The sequence below is a fragment of the Hesperophylax consimilis genome, chromosome 27, assembly GCF_061612785.1.
Source record: "Hesperophylax consimilis isolate HC1 chromosome 27, BYU_Hcon_1.0, whole genome shotgun sequence".
Classification (NCBI taxonomy): Eukaryota; Metazoa; Arthropoda; class Insecta; order Trichoptera; family Limnephilidae; genus Hesperophylax; species Hesperophylax consimilis.
In genome coordinates, this window is record NC_142862.1 from 3,027,575 (window position 1) to 3,050,151 (window position 22,577).

The 22,577-nt window shown below is 35.9% G+C and overlaps 1 protein-coding gene across 1 annotated transcript in view; it reads right to left on the reverse strand.

The window, feature by feature from the left end:
- Positions 1-437: 437 nt before the first annotated feature.
- Positions 438-22,577, reverse strand: part of LOC149410471 (uncharacterized) — a 41,413-nt gene continuing 19,273 nt past the window's right edge. Inside the window, exons 5-7 of the mRNA XM_089648007.1 lie at positions 14,529-14,639; positions 13,763-13,852; positions 438-13,096 (exon numbers count right to left, since the gene is read on the reverse strand). Of these exons, the coding sequence (XP_089504133.1) occupies positions 11,193-13,096; positions 13,763-13,852; positions 14,529-14,639 (2,105 nt within the window). The 3' untranslated portion in view covers positions 438-11,192. The remainder of the gene's footprint in view (positions 13,097-13,762; positions 13,853-14,528; positions 14,640-22,577) is intronic.

The following is a 22,577-nucleotide window of genomic DNA, read 5'->3' on the forward strand; positions in this document are numbered from 1 at the left end:
TCATATCAGATACGTTGGCCGAGTTTTCTACCTATTCCTAATATTTATCTGTTTATTTATGAATATACGTTATCCTATGGATAAGCTATCTAGAGACAGTGAAATACCACCTCAATCTTCACATTTTCCTTTAAGGCGATGCACTACGTCGTGTAATATTTTAAATCGAGCGGCTATCAATAACAGCCCTTATGTAGATGGCGATAAGGTTTAAATTCCTGCTTAACACCATCCGCCTGTTTGATTTATGCAAGGAAAAAACATGGCCAAAAAGTGCCTTTTATTTTATTTTGTGGATGTTCATGGATAAATATTTATTTTTTTCCGATCATTTTATAAATAACTTAATTTGCCACATTATACAATAAAATCATAGCCGAAAATGGGTTCTTAAGTAGGAGATTTTGAACTTTAAAGCAGTTTTCATAGACCTTATACATTTTTTTTTCTGGGCTTATAAAACAACTTATCTAAAAAATACTCGATTATTTCAAAGGTCAAGATGTATTCTACTCGCGGTATTTAATTAAAGCATCTGAAAAATTTCTAGGCGACCAAATTTTCAAACCAAAAACACATGATTTTGCATTACTACGTAGTGCATCGCCTTAATTGGATGATTTTTATGGGGGTAAATAAAAAAACCATTTGTCAATATTCAACCAAAAATATTTTATTTTCGTTATTAATTGATTATGAACAGTACAATATTTTGACCAAGAATAGTAGTTTTATTTTATTAACTAGACTCTTTTAACTACAGTGGTATACAAATCCAGAATTAATGTATTTAATATCCATGAGATCGATGTAATCATAATTATTATACATTTTACTCATTGTTAAATTGATGTGACCTAATGTTTAAATCAAAATGTCTATTTATTCCCCACAATGCATTATTAATAAACTACAAAATGTAATGTGTAAGCTCAAAAAGTGTTATTAATTTAACCACCAAATGTTATTTATTTACTTAACCAATAAAGCGTATTTGATAAACCCAAAATATCTAATTAATGAACCACCAAACGGTAATCTATAAACCCGTCACTGTAATTCCACAATATGTGAAATTCCACAATTTGAAGTGGTTTTAAAGTTTTTTTTAGTACAGGGTTTTCCAATAAGAGGTGTTATTTTGATATTCAATCGTAAAAGATCAATGGTTTCTTTGCTTGTGTGGTGCGTAGCGCCGTCTTGTTGAAAGTAAACGTTGTCCAGATCAATACCATCCAATTCCGGCCATAAAAAATCATAAATCTTCTCTCGATAGCGATCCATTCACCGTAACTGTTGCTCCAGTCTCATTTTCGAAAAAGTAAGGTCCAATGACTCCGCCGGACCATAATCCGCACCAAACAGTAACACGTTGAGGATTGAGAGGCTTTTCAACAATAACTCTTGGTTTTTCTGAGCCCCAGATGCGATAATTTTGCTTGTTGACGAAGCCACCGAGGTGGAAATGGGCCTAATCACTCAAGATGATTTACATTTGATTCACTCAAGTGAATTTTAATAATTTCAATGCGTTGTTGAAGCGTGTATCGTTCCATTTTTATTACTGGCGTAGTTTCTACTTGTCAAATGTCAAAAAATGACAGCTTCAAAAGTAACATCTACCGAAATAGTGGGCTATTCAAAATAACACCTCTTATTGGAAAACCCTGTATATTCAATAATTTTATTTATTTACTTTAATACATCTAATTTCAATTTTCGACCTAGTTGACCCATCACCGGCTGGTAGCCAATTTAAAAGAATTTTTTTTTTGGGACCGACGATTGGAATTTTCCTTCCGAGGGACTGACTAAAATACGTGAACACCGCTAACGGCGCTAGCACCTAAGCCAAATCCCAATTGAGATTTATTTTGTATATTAACTGCTGTAAATTTTGAAATGTAACATCATCCAATTTCAGAGAAATGCGCATATGTCCGAGTGTGAATCGTGATTGCCGCCAAAAGTTAAAAGAATGAATTTTCATCGATAATGAGTTTATCTGCTCGATTCGATCTAAGTAAATGGGTTTATTTCCACTTCCAAGAATCTATTTAATCCAATGAAGAAAGCAATATCTAAATTGAAGTAGATGTATTAAAAAACATTTTATTTATAAACAAGTTCTGCTGTGTGATTATTATTATGTGTGAAAGCAGTTTCGCCTTCTGAAGGCATTATCAAACTGTGGTGAGTCCACTAACAACACGATTTATTTATATTACTTCTAAACTAGTTACTTATAGTAAAAATCATTTTTTTAAATTTTATTAATATTATAATTAATTTGCCACATATTATGTTTAAGCTGAGTTCAATTCTGGACCAAGAAGAAAAAGAAAGTCGTAAGGGGAAAAAAAACCCAGTGAGTCATCCAAATTATTAATTCGGAACACCTCATTTTAACGACCTTTAGTCAAATTTAAACAATACAATAAATTGGTAACTTTACATAGTAATAACCATAAAACATTTCCCATAATTTGCTCAGAAATCAAAAACGGCATTGGTAATAATAATTATGAGCAGAACTTGTTTACAAAAAAAGTGTTTGTTATAAATTAAAAAATATTATTAATAAATATTACATACAAGAAAAACATTAAATTAACATGAAGTTCTGCAAATTAAACTTGATAACAATATACCACAACCAGTTATAGCCATGAAAAGTAATTTTAAAATGCAATTATAAAACCCACAAAATGTAAGTTATAAACCAACAAAATATAATTTATAAACCCACAAAATGTAATTTATAAACCCACAAAATGTAATTTATAAAGCTATCAAATGTTATTATAAACCAGCTGAATGTAATTTATTAACCCACACAATTTAATTTATAAACCTATCAAATGTTATTATAAACCCACAAAATTTTATTTATAAACCTATCAAATGTTATTATAAACCCACAAAATGTAATTTATTAACCCACAAAATTTAATTTATAAACCTATCAAGTGTTATTATAAACCAACCAAATGTAATTTATAAACCCAGAAAATGTAATTTATAAAGCCACAAAATGTAATTTATAACCAATTCAAATGTAGTTATATACCCAAAAAATATCATTTATAACGATAATTATTTTATTACTTTAATATAACATTTAATTACAATAATGACGTATTGCCCATCTCACTAGGTGTGAAACGCCTGTGTTGCGATGGCAATTTACAGAGTGGTTGTTAGGTAGGTTTTTGTTTACACAATAAAATGAAAATGACGGATAAAATGAATCAGTACACTTTTTTTTTAAATCCTCCAACCCTCTATTGTGGTGTAATTTCAATCTTGTATCGGACAACAGTTAAGTGAACTAAATGAATGCTTTCAAAGTATAATTATGTAACATTTGGTGGTACTTGAAAACTGTGATTAATAATATGTATGCGGTAAAATCCTCCTATAAGATTCCCTCATGAAAAGTTTTTAAAGATACTTATAGGAGAGTTTCCCTGTAGTTAAATTATTATTAGTTATATTGTCAATTAGCATTGTTTCTTTTTTAATCTATGTGCATTATATAATGTAGTACGGATGAAAGGAGAAAAATATCTATCTGAACGCTTTTAACTGAAGATTTCAACCCAAATGGCGGCCATCTTTTATTTAATAACTTATAATAATTAACAACTATCGCAACACGAAATTGAAGACCCTCTCATTCAAAATGTGTTTATTTTTTATCAAAATGATGTTAAATATTGAAACAATATTAATAATCATCTAAATAGAATGCGATAGCGCAGTGGTTAAAGCAGATGCCCAGATATCCAAAGGTCCTGAGTTCAAATCCTGGATGTCGCAATCAACTTTTTTCTAATGCATAAATACACGGTGTACAGAAACTCGTAGTAAAATCGGAATTGGTGAATCTACACCACATTTGAGCTTTCATTATCGAGTAAATCATTTATTTAAATATAAACGGTACAACATGTGCCATTAACATAAATATTAAATTATATGGCATAAAGTGTAAAAAATATAAGTATATATACAAAAGGTAAGAACAAAAAAATATTCTTAATAATGACATCAATTATTAATAATAATCTGTAATATAATAATAATATGATGTGACAGTAATAATCCCAAATAGAATTATTTTCCAATGATGCCAATTTGTACGCACCCATATATAACCTAAATTATTATCAAATTACAGGATGACTTAAATAGTGTAGCTATCGATTATCAAAATAAGCAGTCATTTTTAATTGTTTCAGCAAACGACAAAAAAAAAAAATAATAATTACGTTGTCAAAATAAATTTATAATATAAAGGTTTATATTTTTTCTTTAAATCGTAAGTTTAATAAATTTACAAAAGTAGGTAAAATTAATAATTTTTTAGGTAATTTAATGTCTATAAGCGTAGACCTGGCTTCAAAAGTTTTTTTTAACACTTTAGTAGCTAAAAACCTAAAAAATCGAAAGTCAGTTTCCCACTTGTACTTGAGTTTCCGGACACATTGGATGATCATTACTATTGTTTCAAAATTTTAAATTACAGCAATAAATTATCCAGTAACCTTCTCCTTTTCTTTACCCTATTTATTCTGCTGTCAAATTCTCCTACGTTAAAACTGCCATAGAACAAAAATTAAGTGACAACATTACATCTATTAAAGTAGTATATGTATTGATCAAATCCAAGATAATGTATAATTGACTAATGTAGCAGATTGCGGGATGAGTTTTGCCCAGTGTGTAAAGATGAAGCTCCATAACTAACCGAATGTTATCAAAATACAAATAAGTTTTACATACGTACATAAATTTCTAAAAAATTTAATTAATAACAAAGAATAATAATTTAAACATCAAGATTTAAAAATTTTAACAAAATATTACAAGAAAATTTTAACACACATTCAAAAGATTACAAACATAATATTAATATGACATTTTTGCAGAACAAGTAAACTTATAATGATTTTAAAAACAGTGAATAACGCGAGTTAAACAACTTGGCACAAACTTGAACATGCTTAGTCGAAACTCGTCTCAAGATATCTGCATTTCTATTTATTATTTTTTTAAATGGTATTTTGAAAATTTGTAGGCACAGCAGGAAATAAGAGATTCAAAATCACATTGAAGACTCATTCAGATGGGAGAACAATATTCGGTGCTAAGACTATTAAAATGTGTAGGATAATAATGAAATTAGCTGCACGAAATGTAGCATTTTCTTACACAATCAGGATTACAATTGAAACTGTAGTTGGCTGCACAAAACATAGCAATTTTATACACAATAAGGATAATGATAGTTGAAACTGAAGTTATCAACGCAAAATGTAGCAATTTCATACAAAATCAGGATAACGATAGTTGAAACTGAAGTTAGCTGCACGAAATGCAGCAATTTCAAACAAAATCAGGATAAAAGTAGTTGAAACAGAAGTTGGCCACAGAAAATGAAGCAATTCCATATGAAATCAGGATAACGATAGTTGAAACAGAAGTTAGCTGCACAAAATACAGCAATTTCAAACAAAATCAGGATAACGTTGGTTGAAACAGAAGTTAGCTGCACAAAATGCAGCAATTTCGTACAAAACAGGATGGTGAAAATTGTTTGGACTAAAATACATCTATTCTGAACAAGACCATAGATTTGAAAAGAAAAAATAAATATTTTATTCTTGTTTTGTGAGCTAACGAAAATATCAATAATTTAAAAAAACATGGTTTTTTAAACAAATTAAAGGTTTTCTAACAGCTTGACTTGGTCACGGCAGTTTTATCCAGATATTATTACTACGAATGATAAAAGCAACAAGTTTAATATTAATCATCAACAATAACAGAGAAACAACGTTGAAACTGTTCTTATACTAGTGCGACATTAACAAGATATAATAATAGTATGTGAACCACAATGTAGTATTGTCTTATATAGATATGTATGTTTAAAGTTGAATAACTTGTTTTCACCAACAAATGGTTTGTGTATTGAATATTACTTCATAATAAGTACAGACTATGCAGGTACTTGTATAATCCACTCATTTATAATAGGGTATTTCACCACGTCTGAGTAAACTGTCGAGTAATGTTTTTTTTTTTTTTTTTTTAATATGTCCCAAACGTCTGGAACCAGTGTGATTATGGCATCCCCAATTGGGGTATGTTGTGAGGCTGAAGGTAGTGGGGAAGGGAAGGAGATGGGGAAGTACCCATCTATTCAGATCTAGTCACCAAACTCGTCCAAAGCCATTTCAAGCAACGTTTCAATTCTGAATGGTCGTCTTACACCAGGGCGATACTGATAGTATCTTATATAAAAGAATAAGAGACTAACTACTAATCAATTAATTTTAATTATAGGATACTTGATGGGAAGCATTACACAACAGTGGTGAAACAGAAAATATACATTACTCAATGAGTAGTGCTAATCGATAGATTGATTTGACAGCCTCCATGGCCGATGGGTAAGGCTTTCGATAAGCAATGAGAAGGTTGCGTGTTCGAATCCCGGCGCGCATAAATTTTAGGTGATATTATACAATAATATTTAGTATACTTGCGGCATGTTCCAGAGTGAAAGATACTACTGGTATCGCCCCGGTGCAAGACCACCATTCAGAACTAAAACGTTGCTTGAAATGACTTTAGTCATGTTTGGTGACCGATCTAAATAGCCAGGTACTTTCCACACCCCATCATTCTCTCCCCACTACGTTCAGCCTCAAAACATACGTTAATTGGGGGTGCCATAATCTCATTGGCTCCAGACGGTTGGGAGCAGTTGGGACTCTTGTGCGGTGTTCACATTTAAATATATATATATATATATGTTACTCGAGGAGTAGCACTAATCGATAGTTTACTCAGACGTGGTGATATACCTCCGAAGGTATATAACTTGACCTTTGCACTTTACAATAGTGGTCTGTTTTTAAACCTAGCCACTCGAGCGTTAGCAACCCAAATTTGGGTAGCTGGTTTTTATAAATTAAAATGAATTTATTTTAAACTTCCTGCATTCAGTTAATATGATTAGTCACTAGCTTGATTAAGCTTCTATCGAATACCAAAAGATGTCACTAATGTACCTTTCATGGAACATTCTAGATAATTTTTTGTATCGTGTAGTCTAGCTTTATAAAAATTGAACATCTGTTGGCATGTTAAAAATTGCTTTTTTTAATGTCTGTGACTATGGACATTTCCAGTAAACCACAAACAAATAGTAATTTTCAATATTGTTCCAAATAAGTACAAGGTTAGGGCAATTTCTGTAACCAACATACAGAATTCATGCATTTTTAAATATAACGTTTTATAATTTATTTTTTAAATGACCTAAAAATATGGAATAAATAGTGAAATATGGGTAGATTCATTGGCTTTAAACCATAGTTAAGCAGATGATTAGTTTCCATATTAATATTCGGAGGTATGGTATTTGTAATGAGCGTGGCCAAAACCAAAACCAAACGCCGAGAAGTCTCTATCGCTCGACCGGATAAACGGGATAATTATTTCAGTTACCAAAAGCATGTTATATTACTGCTATCCGACTTCCGGTAGAACAAGAAAGTTAAATCAACGTTACATTGACCGTTCTGAATTTAACTATGCGAAGTCAACATAGCCAAATGTCCAGGAGATTCGATTTTTTCTAATAAGTGCTTCTGCGGCATCATAAGATAGCATTATTAAATCATAAAGCAGAACATTTGTTTGTCCGAAGCAGCAAAACTATCAAACGGTGAGCTCTGAAACTATCAAAGCTTTATGTCTGGAAATTGCAAGGCCAATAATCAATGCAACAATTTTCAGGTTGTCCTGTTTTTTAATTCCTGTTAATTTGTTTGTTAATTCCTGTCAAAAACAAGGACAATACAGCATTCTGTTTCCACATTTATAAAAAGCTAGAACTTTGGAAATTTTGAACCAGCATAGTTCAATTCGTAGCAATCACCGTTTCATTTTAAATAATACTATCATCACAACATATTACATCGTTGAGAAATATAGAAATAAAGTCAGATACAATCCATTAAACTGATCCCACAGGAACGGAGTATCACAGCATACCTTTCAATGCTACAAATTTATTTAGTCCGTCTGTATTATCGTTTTTCTGCTGCTCCTAAAAAGTGGTCACAAATGGTGGAAAATGAGGAAATGTATTCACACATACATAGATTAGCAGTGCACAATGGTGTCTTAGTGCCTACACTGAGAAGTTAAGAATACCTACACAATATTATTAGATAATAAGTAAACAATTTTAAGCCAACAGTATTATTAGCTAGCGTAATATTTACACGGTTTTCTGCAATTTCACCATTTGATTTTGTACTTTATTATATGTAATATTGAGTTTTCACTATTTACGCTGCTGGCGTGTGTTAAAATTAAAAAGAAATTCTACTAACGGCCATTCACTTACTAATATTAAGTTTAATTAGAACGAATCTAAATAGAAAACAAGGCCTCGTTTTGTAAGACAATTTTTTCCAGCAATTGTTCCGCGCGATTCCTTGATTGGAGTTAAAAATGACAACAGTTTTAATATTTGAAATACCGATCATCACCAGAATATGAAAATATATAAGGCCTTCATTGTGTAGTAGAAAAAGAGTCAGCATTGGATCCAGAATCTGTGGATTCGATTGCCGATAAAATGCATCAATACGACACTACAATCAAAAGCATGTAGTCGATCAAACGCATTTTAAATTATCTCTTCACAAATTGATTTATTATTAATTAATTATATGAGATTTCAAAAAACTTGTGTTAGGGTCAATAGCTTGAAAACTGTCAATCATATAATGTACAGTAAAATCTGCACATAAGAAATTTACAAGCTAAAGTTTAGGTTTTTCGGCTCCTAAAATTGGTACCTTCATAAAGGTCTCTCCACATAAGAAGTTTGTTTGGGTCTTTTGAAAAACTTTATAAGAGAGTTTCACTGTGCTGTACATAAAGAATTTTTTTTTTTTAAATCGTTACTTTAGAGAAGTGAATTTTACTTTAGTTTTGTCGTTATTAATTTTCCTAAATAATAGATATTTAAATCTAGTACAGTGAAATTCGCATAAGAAGTTTTCATGCTTAAGACGTTTGGTTGTTTCGGTCCATTGAAGACCGAATTTGAAAAATGGCACAATTTATCCCACACCGATCTTGGAAAACATCTCAGGAGATCATCACTGTACGATTTACGCAATGTTAGCTAAATTATTCAGGATAATTGTTCACAAACCTAAGATCACTCCTGCAAAGGAATAGAGTTGATATTATTTGTTCACAAATATTGCAACATACATTATTAAAGTATTATTTACATTGGACAGCTTTAATCAAGAAGATAAAATAACACAATAAAAGATGTCATTTTTACATCCAACCAATCTTACATTACATAATATATTATTTACATAAAGAGTAGTTTTAATAATAATTAATTTAAATATGAATTAATTAATTCATTTTCATCCCTTTCCGTAGCGGTTGAGGGTTACAGACTTCTCCATCCACGATTACTAACATTACTCATCTAATTCCTACATTGTTCCTTCCAGGTACCTCTAATAGGTACCTTCCCAAATAAATAACATGCGAATTACCTAACCTAAGACTGACAAGATAAAAATTAACAAACTAAGGCTATTCCCATGATATTTAAGCTGTAATCACAGAACATTGAAATCTCTGAGTGATTTATCAAATCCATATAACAAAAAGATAAATAACTATAGCTGTATACAGTAATTCCTCATTATACCCTGTGGATGAGTAGTAAACTGCTTAACCTTGGATTCAGAGGTCATGGGTTCAAATACCTTGTTCGAGAGTGTAAGATACTCTCAGTAATGCACTGGTAAGATATCTCTGCTCGGAATCCAAATGTAGAAATGCTTTAGCCGTGGCGATAAAAGTCAAATTTCTCTGCATTATTAGCAGGATAGCCTATTAACAAACTTCTGAGTTGGAAACTCTCATCACACATACCCTATCGAAACATTGTGAAATTCTTGTTAAACTTAATAGGAACCGTTACAAAAGTTTAACATGCAATTATATACAAGTTTTTATTCATTCATTTTGATTGGAAATTTACAATTTCTGCACAAATGGCTGATATTGCAATGAATCCATTAAAAAATTATTTCATATTGACTTTTAATCGCATTATTTGCAGTTTTGCTATCAGTGGCGTATTGCAGGAACCTTAACACCCAGGTAATGAGGGAAACTGTATAACAAACCGCAGCCATCAATTACCAAATCATTGCTATACGTAGTATAAAGAATCCTTGCTGTCAAGGAACAAATCCTTGTTTTAATATAAATTTTTGTGGTATAAGAAATCCTCGTTTTTATACGAGAAACATTTGCTGTACACCAGCAAATCCTTTCTGTAACATAGCAAACTTTTGCTGTTAAGTGATCAACTAATGCCTGGGAACCTAGCATGTATCTCAAAACGTCCGTGCCGCCGGTTTAGCCGTGTCACAAACCCGAATCAGCCCTTCCCCTACAGTGTTAAAAAATTCCTCATGCTGTGGTTCTATACACTCGATAAATATTTATATATTGTAAATATTTAATGCAATACATAAATGTATTGTGGAGGAATATCTAAATTATGAACTCTGTGTTTAGTGTATTTACAGATATACTTTAGTATGTAATTAGAGACGAGGTTCACTCAGTTGACAGCACCGGCAAGGAAAGGTTAAACCACAAACTTACTGGTTTGTTAACATTAAAGATACCGAGTAGGCCCCCTTTTATTTTATGGTCATAAAACAAATTAGTATTTGCGAGGGGCATTGAGGAGCGCTGTATACTCTGTACTTACCATAAATGACATTTTAACAACAGCTTGGAATTAGCTTACGATGTACATTAGCCAAAGTAGTATAATAATACAAGTTTCGGAAAATGATTTAGAAATTCAAAAATCAGATCATAAGATGTGGTCGTTTTTTTACAAAATAAATTCACCTATCCTCTGACCTGCAGATTAGTAGGTAAATGTTTCAAATTAAAGAATATCATGATTTTGTGTTTTAATTCTGACACTTTCTTTTAAATTGCATTTTTCAAGCTCTTCAAAAACTATTTTTTTCATGAACGACGACTTGCGAACCTTTTTAATTCAAAGCTTAGGTGCAATATTTTAAAAATAGGTTGAAAATTCAGTCCGTGATGCAATCGGAATCTATAAACTCCAGACTAATGGGCGGGAAAATGCTCTTTTTTAGAGTGGGCCCGGTCGTGCTTTCTAAACTACGGTTAGCTAGCGATTCACTAACGAAGGACGGATTATCATTTTGGTCGTTTTGGTTGCTCTGTCGCTCGGTAGAATTCTGTTCCACGACGTTGTTGTTTGAGACGTCATTCGGCTCGATATGCAGTACCGCCGATTCTAATTTTAACCTATTAGACATTATTTCTAAATTTCCCTCGTTCGACGAACTTCCTAGAGTATTAGACGGACGAATTCCATTATTTCCATTACCGTTTCCATTTAATATGTCTTTTAATAGACTGACTTCAGCGTCTACATTTATGGATGGTGTAGAATCATGTATACAATTGTTATTATTGACAAAACCTTCGACAGACAAATCTCTACTTAAATTCATCGCGTCTTCAAAATTCGGAGATGCAGAATTTAAAATTTGATTTGGACTGTTGATTGAATTGTCAACAACATCGCCGCTTGAACAGGATGGATCATTATCACTATCAACAGCATTTGAACATGTTGCAACATCATTTGAAATTGTTGTAGCGGCGACATTACTGCCGCTTGTGCTTGCTTGGGCATTTTCATTGCTGGCGTCTCCTTGCGTAGTGAGATTTTCTCTGCTCACGTATGGCGGAGGCGGTCCTAGTACTTTGGACGGAGCGGCGTTAGCCACCTCGGAGTAAGGAGGTGGCAAGACTGGACAACTGACAAACCTATTGAGATTCTCCACGATCCCGTCCACTATATACAATCCTTGGAGACCGAGGCTATATAGGTCAGGCCGCTCTTCAAAACTGGCTCCTAGTAAGTGAATAGTTCTACCGTTTAACGTGTAAGTATCATTGCCATTACCACTCCTAGCGAGATCCATTTCTTCGAGGCTCAGTTCCAAGACGTTTGGAGTGTCGGGCCTTCTCCTTGACTCCACTTGACTGTTGGTGCTTATATCTTGCACTTCGGTTGTTTCCCGCACTCTAGGAGTCCGGTTAAAGCTGTTTCTCAATCTACCGAGAATGGACGAGACAAACTGACGTCTTCCGTTCAAATTCTCATTCTCAGGTGATAACGGAGTCTCCACATTTTCACTGCCACTTGGTTGACTTTGTGAAGATTCCCTTTCGACGGTGTAAGGTGCGTTCAGTCCGAACCTATCCAAAATCCGATCCAACGCATTTGCTCTTCTCAATCTTCTCTGCTCTGCTGATCTTCTCGTCAGATATGCTTCAGGGGTCTCTCCGAATCTATTCAGGGGCGAATCGAAGGATTCGTTATTCCGTCTCGGGGAAGCGAAGTTATTATTTCGTCTAGCCGGGGACGTGTATATATTAAAAGTGTGACTTCCGGGAGATCTGCACGAGCTATCTGAATCACTGATGTCGTTGTTGTTAAAAGAGGAAGTGACTACTTCTTGCGGGACGGGGCGATAGCGCGCGTTGAATATAGCATTAGCAAGGGTGCTCATACCGAAGTCGGTCGGTCTTCTAGCTTGGGGACTGCTATTGATATTATTAGTATTGTTAATTTGCTGATTTTCAAAAGCGATTTCAAAATAGCTCGGTAGTTCAGCTGAATCTTGGCGTACGTTACATACGCTGGAGTTATTGATTTCACTGTAAGTGGGACAGACCATTCTGGGTGAGTCGATGTTTTGGGGGTTGTATGCATCACTGTTGGGCACCCTGGTATAGCCCCAGTCGCTGGGGGGGGAGGGGGAGGCCGAGCCCTCGGGGGGCACTTCGCCCTGCCCCCCCTGGAGGGTGGCGCTGTAGTGGGTGGCTCTCTTGAGGCGCGCCTTGCATATTGCAGATATGAGGAGCGTGACGGCTATCAGGAATATCATGAGGCACACTGAAACAAAAATAGCATACTCGGAAACAGCTTATTATTAAATTAAATTATTAAAGCGGAGATGGAATACAGATAGTTACTTTGAGCACTTTGAGTTACTTGAGCCCATTTCACCTCATTCCTATGGATTTGATTTTTATGAACCTGAAGTGGTAAGGGTTTTCTCATTGGAAGTATCCCTTTGTTTGGGTTCCCTGAAGGTCCCACGAGAGAAGAGTCCACCAAGGTGGTCTCAGCTCTCCTCTCCACTTCAGGTTCTTTAAAGGCCCTGAGTTTTTTTGTTTGAATGGTGATTTTTAGTCCCGCGCTTATCTAGAGAAATACAAGGTCCACCCCAGCAAAGACCCGAGCGCTGGGGTAAGGACTAAATACTGGGAGATGCGACCCCGTATCTCGGAGGCACCAGATATAGTGTCATTCAGCCTTAGCACGGTAGCTCATACCTTGGCTTGGGATGGCTATAGCAGGTCATGTCTACGCTAACAGAAATGGATTAAGCTTACGGCAAATTTTTTTATGGATTTTAATGAAATTCAAGTGCTTAGATATATTTTTCTTTCACAACACGGCATTTCAATAAAAGACACCAGTACTAAATACGACTCAAGGTACAAACATGTTTACCAGATATTTCTATTACATATTATAAACGTAATCTTGACTAACCAGAGACGGTGTAGAGCGTGGTCTGCAGCAGTGATTGTGATTTACTGTTCTCCCTTCCGCGTCCACTCCTTAGTCCTCCACCAGTTCGTTCTACAAAATGTAAAAAAATATATTTTTCAAAATAAATTAATCTGAGTAGAATAGGATTTTATAGTTATAATTAATTTATAAGCGGGTTTGAAACAAAGACTCCAGTAGTAAAAATAACATTAATCAATAAACAGTCATGTAAAAACCAATATAACTATATTCGCGAGAGAGGTAAAAATCTCTTTAACCTCACTGGAAGAGACGACACATCTCGCTCTACCAGTATCAGGTCTTGAGCCTACAACCGGTTTAGGATCTGCTCGTTCAAGGCCCTGCGCCCGCTTATATAGGCCGTCCGTAATACAACATTTGGTAGGTAGCGTGGAGCTGGCCTCCGATTAGTTGGTTAATAACACATCTCGCTCTACCAGTATCAGGTCTTGAGCCTACAACCGGTTTAGGATCTGCTCGTTCAAGGCCCTGCGCCCACTTATATAGGCCGTCCGTGGTACAAAATTTGGTAGGTAGCGTGGAGCTGACCTCTGATTAGTTGGTTAATAATTTGCATAATCAGTAGGAGATTTACAATGTCCTGCGCAATATGTGTAATGGATTCCGTAATAGGTATGAGCCAGAAAGTATTCGGGGTTGCGTGGTTTCGTCCCATTACAAGTTATTAATATTGCCTTTATATAATGTACACAGTTGTGCAAAGAGATAGGCAACAGCTACTCACCCACGATAGCTATCTGTGGACAGCAAGAGTGAGTGAGACAAGTGTGCCCGCTGCGGGTATCACAGCACCACTCCCGAGGTATGCATCGCCCATCACCACACATCAGCTTACCTGAGGAATGAAATATGCAGTAAAACTCTCTTAACACATCAGGTTTTAAAATATTTTTACCATCAAGTACCAAAGACATGGTGAAATTTCATGGAATTTCATATTGCTTATTTTTGAAGTTGTCGTTGAAAAAAATACCATTTTAGAAACTGGATAAAATTATCTTTGCATTAATAATAATATTGGTCAATTTTTATAGCGCCGCTTTTGTGAGTTATCACCTCAGGGGCGCTGTTTGTATTGAATGTTTGTATTTGAAATAAACATTGATAGATATAAACATTATTTTTCAATATCAAACATGAAAATGTTAACAAAAGAGACATTTTGACTCGGAACGTCCATAATTTTGCACATATTCATTTGCATGGGTAATTAGTGACAAAAATATAACTTCACTTTTTATGCCGTTTATACAATAAAAAAATAAAAATAATATTTTCCTTTCAACTGTCATTAAAAAAATTCTGCCAATTTGTAATCGTGCACTTTGACATTTTTTATGTATTTTATCCATTACCGATATTTGATACAAACTGAGAATAATAATTATTTACCTTTTCAATCACAAACAAATTACCTTTCTACGCATCATAGAAAAAAAGATAAAAATAAATACTTTTATAATGTATGGACGCACCGGTCATATCTGTCCTTCAGAGGGTCTAATGGAATATGATGTTTGTGGCTAGTAATGTCCATCTGAGACCTGAAGGGTTAAGAAGTTTCCAAGGGACCAAAACTTCTTAAGCGAGTTTCATTGTAATTAATTTAATGCAATTAATTAGTAATTAATTCATATACTATTTTACGACAGAATTTTTGTTTAACCGTTTGATTGCCAATCGTCGACTTTCGTCGATTCGTGTTTTAACGAAGATTGCCGATCGTCGATTTCCGTCGATTGCGTCAGTCGTGTTCTGATTCGCGCGTACGTCGGGTGTGGTGCTGCGGCGTTGGTAAATATTATTCTAATACATATATTAATACTCAGTTTCTTTGTTTTATTTGGTCGCTTAAAATTAGGCGAAAATCGACCACTTGAACCTTCAAGTCGCTCACACTCTAGGTTCATTTTCGTGTGCTTGAAAAAAGTTGCCTTTCATTTGTTTCAGGCTTCAAGAGAAAGTAGACCGAGACGCCTCTCTGTTTGCATAGAATTCAAGTTCAATTTTGCGTGTAAAAACGTGAAACTCGAGTCAGTGTAAGTTTGTATGAAAATGTTTACTAATTTTTTTGTTCGGGATAATTTGTCGACAAAAATTTGAGTAGCATCTAGCGGCAGAAACTGGAAGCGCTCGCGGCGCTATACGAAAGGGCGCATTTCTCTCTCCGGCCGCCAGGTTCGCCCGACAAGCAAAAAAATTATTTAATCGGGAGAGCTTCGCGAAGTCACGTGGTCTAGCGAAAACTACGCGGTATGCTTTTTTATAAAATCTACACGCTCAACTTGATGATTGCAATCCGCAGCAAATACGCCGTCCGCCTTTAATATTATCGAAAAAATTCATCCTCCGAAGGTTAAGGAACGTTATTCGGCCGTCCCACAGATGGCGTTCGGTTCAAAATGTGTCACAGTAACCGGCCAAAGTTTTGACATTTGCTATTTTAACAAAAAATGCCAACAATCGGGCTTTTGGTTAGTCAGAGATAATAGCCGATCGTAGACAAGCAGCGAAATGTTGTGAATTCAAAGAAACAATAAAAACTGTGTAGGTACTTACTTGGCAGTATATTTTTAAAAATCGATAGTGCTTTTGAACGAAATAAAATAAAGTTTGGTAAAAATAATTTGGCACGTGTACCGTCGCCCCGTAGTGAAAAACTACATCAATAGCGTCACGCAAATTTATAAATTGTACCCAGAGCGCAGAAGTTATATAGGGTGAAGCGGTGTTATTGTTTTGTAAAATAAACATTATTTTAATCAAAAGTTTTTGCAGTTTGCGTGTTTTTAATAATCATTAAATTTGAGAGGCAGGCATGGGTACCGTCGCCCCGGGAGCTATTCTTATATTAAGTGCTTATCTCTTTATTTTTTAAATTTTGAATTTTGTCAGTGACGAAAATCACTACCGAGTCACAGTGACAAGTTACATTTTTATTCTTATGTCGACATCCCTAGCTAGGGACGCTAACTTTAATTGCAATATCTATGGTTTTGAACTTTCTTTCGATTTCAGATTTTTGACTGTTAGAGCTGTGTTTTACGCATTGTCTGAAATTTTTTATTGATTTTACTGAATAATTATGAATGAAAGTTCGCAAAGTAGTGTTTCGGGGAGTGAGTTGATAGATCAGGGTAAGTGTGCTATAAATGCTCAGTGTGAAAGGCGAAATTTGCGAAAATGCTGTGTTCCCACACAAATTTGTGAAATATCTTCTGAATGCATCGGCGATAGGAAAATTATTGATATGGATGTTGTGCCAGATGATCTTGATAAGAAAGAGGAATTAGCTATTGATCAAATGGGAGAATGTATCGCCGATACCAGTTCTAGAGGGTCGGAAAATAGGCGGGAAAATGAAAATATGAAAATGTTTGGTAATGAAAAATTCAAAGCGAATGAAAGTAAATTAAATACAGGAGAAAAAAAACTAACTTTAAATCAAATAGCATATCAAAAGAAAAAAGCAAAGAATGAAAGTAAAAAACAGGCTGAAAATGTTCAGAAAAGCATTATTGTGGAAGAAGAACGCAAAAATAAAATAAAATTGATAAACAAAGTAGCGTATGAAAAGAGACAGCAGAAAAAGAATGCAGAATTTGAATGCAAGAAGTTGGTTGAAAAAAAACTGGCTGAAAAAAAATTGTCTGAAATAAAACTGGCTGAACGGAAAGAACTAGAACGCAAAAATAAATTATGTTTGAATAAAAAAGCTGCTTATAAACAGAGAAAAATCGATTCGAAAGAAAAAAAAATTCAAACAGACAAACAATACTATCGCATTAAACATGCTCAACGTAATGTCGATTCAGTGGCGGATGAAATTCCATCAACATCGCGAGGTGTAGCGGAATTCATGGTTGATGAAGCATTTCATCATGAAGTAGTTTTTGCGCCAAATGAAGATTCTGCACCAACGAGAGCTGTTGCAGAATTCGTGGTTCATGAATCACTACATGATGAAATTGTTTCTGCGCTGAATGAAATCCCTGCACCGACGATGATCTCCGACCCTGGTAACATATTAAATTTACAATACAATCGCATTAAACATGCTCAACGTAATGTAGTTCCAGTGGTGGATGAAAGTCCATCAACATCGCGAGGTGTAGCGGAATTCGTAGTTGAAGCATTACATGATGGAGCGGTTCTTGCGCCCAACGCTCCTGCACCAACGAGAGCTGTTGCAGAATCCGAGGTTCGTGAATCACCTCATGATGTGGTTTCTGCGATCAACGAAATCCCTACACCAGCGACGAACGTGACTGCATCTAACCCTGGTGACGTATTAAATTTTGAAACAGTTTTATTGCCCAGAATAGTCCTTCCACGCAATAGGAGCAGTGTTTCTTCATTCAAATGTGCCATTTCAGGAACTTCAAATGCAATGTCTCCTTCTGTTCATTATTTAGGAGTTTTGGATCGTGAATGTACCGTAAACCACTGTCGAGCGGTTCATTTTGCAGCAGAGAGAAGTCGTCTGAAACATAGTTGTTGCCACTCTGGAAAGGTCTTCTTCAACCCACAATCAGACTATCCAGCCGAGTTTAAAGACTTTTTGTTAGGAAATGGTGCCCGTGCTAAGAATTTCAGAGCTTTCATCAGACAATACAACAATGCCAGCGCTTTTGCTTCTTTTGGTGCTAAAATTGTCAACGTTCCAGGCAGGGGTCCGTTTTGTTTGAAAATTTCAGGCGAGATATGTCATCTTACTTCAACCACGATGGAGCCAGAAGCAGATCGAGCCCCCTATTATGCTCAGTTATATGTATTTGATTCAGACACGGCAGTCACTCTTCGAATGAATCATCCGGCCAACGTGAATTGTGTCCAGGAAATCATGTCCATTGTAGATAGGGTAATCCGTCAAATTAGTCCTTATGCAGGTAGCTATATGAATCTTCAAACGGCTGTTGAGGAAGAAGAAGCACGTTGCAGAGAAAGCGGTGATCCACAGCGTATCGTTAGTTTGTTGTTTTCGCGTTCTTCATCCGACGATCAGCGCCGATATAATGCTCCAACGAGTCCGAACGATGTCGCTGTGATTTTTGTTCAAGACCATCAAGGCAATCTGCCTGCCGAAATTGATATAGCCATTTTCCCCAATAATAGGCCTCATAGCACCCAACGCATCAGTATGTTATCTCCAAATTTAGATTCCATGGTCTTTCCTTTGCTATTTCCTTCAGGAGAATGCGCGTGGTCACCAGATCTTCAGCACCACCCAGATTTTGCGACTCGAGTTCGGAAGAATGTCACTTTGCTCCAATTTTATTCGCACAAAATTGCAATTAGGCGTGCTATTTTCAACCCCATTCATTCTTCAGGAAAGTTGTTTCAGCAGTACATCGTCAATTCGTATGTTCGCTGCGAATCCAGTAGACTTAGTTATTTGAGGTTACATCAGCAGGAATTGCGCGTCGAGTGTTACCAGGGATTGTTGGATCATTTGAACAATAGGCATGTAGATCGTGACATTCGTGCAGGAAACGTCGTTATCTTGCCGTCGACCTTCATCGGTGGCCCTCGGCATATGTCTAAATTATACCAGGATTCTATGTCAGTGGTCAGAAAATACGGTCGGCCTGACCTGTTCATAACGTTAACCTGTAATCCAAAATGGCATGAAATAGTTAATGAGCTCCATCCATGGCAAAGTGCCTCTGATAGGCCAGATTTAGTGGCGCGAGTTTTCCAGCTGAAGGTTGAGGAGTTCATCGATGATATTGTTAAAAGGGAAGTGTTCGGTAAGGTTTTAGCGTACGTTTACGTAATTGAGGAACAAAAGAGAGGTTTGCCACATCTTCACGGTTTGTTCACTCTTGGTGATTCAGACAAGTTGTATTCCCCGTCCGATATAGATAGTGTCATCAGTGCAGAGTTACCCGACAGAGAGAGGGACCAGGATTTATATAGGACGATTCTAAAGCATAATATTCACGGTCCATGCGGCGCAGTCAATCCTAACTCAATTTGTATGGTTGACGGGAAATGCTCTAAGAAATTTCCTAAAGCATTTCGCGAAGAGACTGAAGCGGATTTAAACGGCTACCCGGTGTACAAACGGCGTGACAATAGTGCAGAGGATCATTTGTGTCGTAGTCTCAAAGTAGACAATAGGTTTGTCGTGCCCTTCAACCCATATCTGACAAGAAAATTCAACGCCCACATTAATGCTGAAATTTGTTCTTCCGTCGTTGCAATTAAGTACATTCATAAGTATCTCGCTAAGGGTCACGATTGTGCTCGCATGGAAATAAGACTTCTTCAAGAAGCAGCTGAGAGCACCAGCAACAGTGCGATCGTTCATGATGAAATTAGTCAGTTTTTGGATTGTAGGTTCATCAGCGCCCCGGAAGCAGCTTGGCGTATTCTCGAAAATCCAATTCACGGTCAGTCCCATACCACAATTTTACTTGGCGTACATTTGCCGGGCGGAGAACAGGTTTATTTCAGAGAAGGAAATGAAGAAGAAGCACTAGCGCTCAGCCACATTACGACTTTAACTGCTTGGTACAATTTGAATCGATTAGATGACTCTGCCCATTCCTATTTTTACCAGGATATCCCGAATTTTTTTGTTTTCAACAGCAATAAGATCTGGAAAAAACGCAAACAAGGGGGCGACAAAGTTATCGGGCGAATTGTTTCCGTTTCACCACGCAATCGAGAACTTTATCATCTCAGAATTCTCTTATTGAAAGTCAAAGGTGCTACTTCTTATGAACATCTCCGAACGGTTGACGGCGTCATTCTTCCTACTTTCAGTGATGCAGCCCGTGAATTGGGACTGACGGATAATATCAACGAATGGGTAAAGTGTTTAGAAGAAGGGGTTGTTTTCATGATGCCGAAGGCACTTAGAAATCTTTTTGTTGTCATTTTAGTTCACTGTCTTCCCTCTGATCCACTGCAAATTTGGAATACTTTCAAATCAGCCATGTCGGAAGATTTTCTCAGAAATGTTGATAGTGCAGACTTGGCGGTGAATCTGGCACTTCTCGAAATAAGTGACGCCCTCCTGAACGAAGGTTCTTCTTGCATCGCACAAGGTCTACCGGAACCTGATAGAACTGTGAATATAGACATTAGTCGTGCAGACAATGTAAATGAAGGAAACCTGGCATCTGAGATGCAGTCATTGTTGAACGCCCAACAACGAGAAGTGTTTGATTCAATCCTTCAAGTGCTCTCGGATAGATCGATTGAAGGTTCTTCTAGGTGCTTCTTCATCGATGGTGCAGGAGGAGCAGGAAAGACTTTTTTGTACAAAACATTAGTTCATTCGTTGCAATCGCAGGGGTTCAGCGTTTTAAGCGTAGCTTGGACTGGAATAGCCGCAATTTTGATTCCCGGTGGCAGAACGTGCCACACTGCATTCAATTTGCCTTTAAATTTAAATAGTTCGATGACGTGTCGACTTTCAAATAAAAATAAAACTTTAATAAGAAACGCCAAATTAATATTGTGGGATGAAGCTCCGATGGCTCCTATTTTAGCTTTTGAAATGATAGAACGTGCGATAAGAGATGTAATGAGAAACGAACTGCCCTTTGGCGGGAAAGTTATCGTTTTAGGCGGAGATTTTAGACAAGTCTTGCCCGTTTGTCGTAGAGCTTCCCGCGGAAAAATTGTTGCATCGTCCATCAAAAGGAGTCCACTTTGGAGATTATTTAAAACGATCCATCTAAATATCAATATGCGTACTGCGAGCGACCAGACTGCGTTTGCCGAATGGTTGTTGGAGTTGGGGAATGGAACATTACCAACTCCTCAAAATTGCGTACCGTCATCAATAGTTTTGCCGTCAAGTACGATTTGCCAAGATGTTATTAGCGCACTTTACGGAGATTCTCATTCTATAGCCGATTCCAATTTATTCAGTGACAGAGCGATACTGTGTCCCAAAAATGTAGATGCACGTAAAATTAACGAAAAAGTCTTAGAAAAATTAGAAGGTCCATTGAAAACATTTTATAGTATTGATTCCGCGAGAGATGACAAGGGTAATCCAGATCCCGAGGAGCAGGTTAGATTTCCATTGGAATTTTTAAATTCTTTCAATCCACCCGGTTTACCTGTTCATGCCTTGAATTTAAAGATTGGAGCCGTAGTAATGCTGTTAAGAAATATGTCCATCGCAAATGGCTTATGCAACGGAACTCGAATGATAGTTAAAAATTTTTCAGATAACATTTTACAGGTTGAAACAATCACAGGAGATAAAAGGGGGAGCATTCATTTTTTACCTAGAATTATATTAGATACTTCCGTAGATGTAACTGTTCCTTTTAATCTTTACAGGCGCCAGTTCCCAGTTCAGCTTGCTTATGGAATGACAATTAATAAATCGCAGGGTCAAACTTTTAATCAGATTGGTGTTTATTTACCAGAACCCGTATTTACGCATGGACAATTGTATGTAGCTTGCTCCAGAGTCAAAACAATAAATTCATTAAAAATTCAAATAGTCGACGGAAGTCGTCAAGGTGTAAATCAGGCCGGAGTAACAACCCAAAACATTGTTTACAGGGAAATTTTAGATTAGGTATTGTCGTTTCATATCTATTTAAACCAGTAAATTTAATCTATTTAAGACTAATCTTCCCATTTTAAATTTATTCGCAGGGTTAAATACATACAGTGTGACTTGAACTTATCATTTGATGATAACGCAAACCTACATTTGTCACTATTTGAGGGAACTGTTGATTTTTATCATTAGGAAAATTTAGTTTCAGATTAAATAGATTCCCAAAAGCATTTTAAC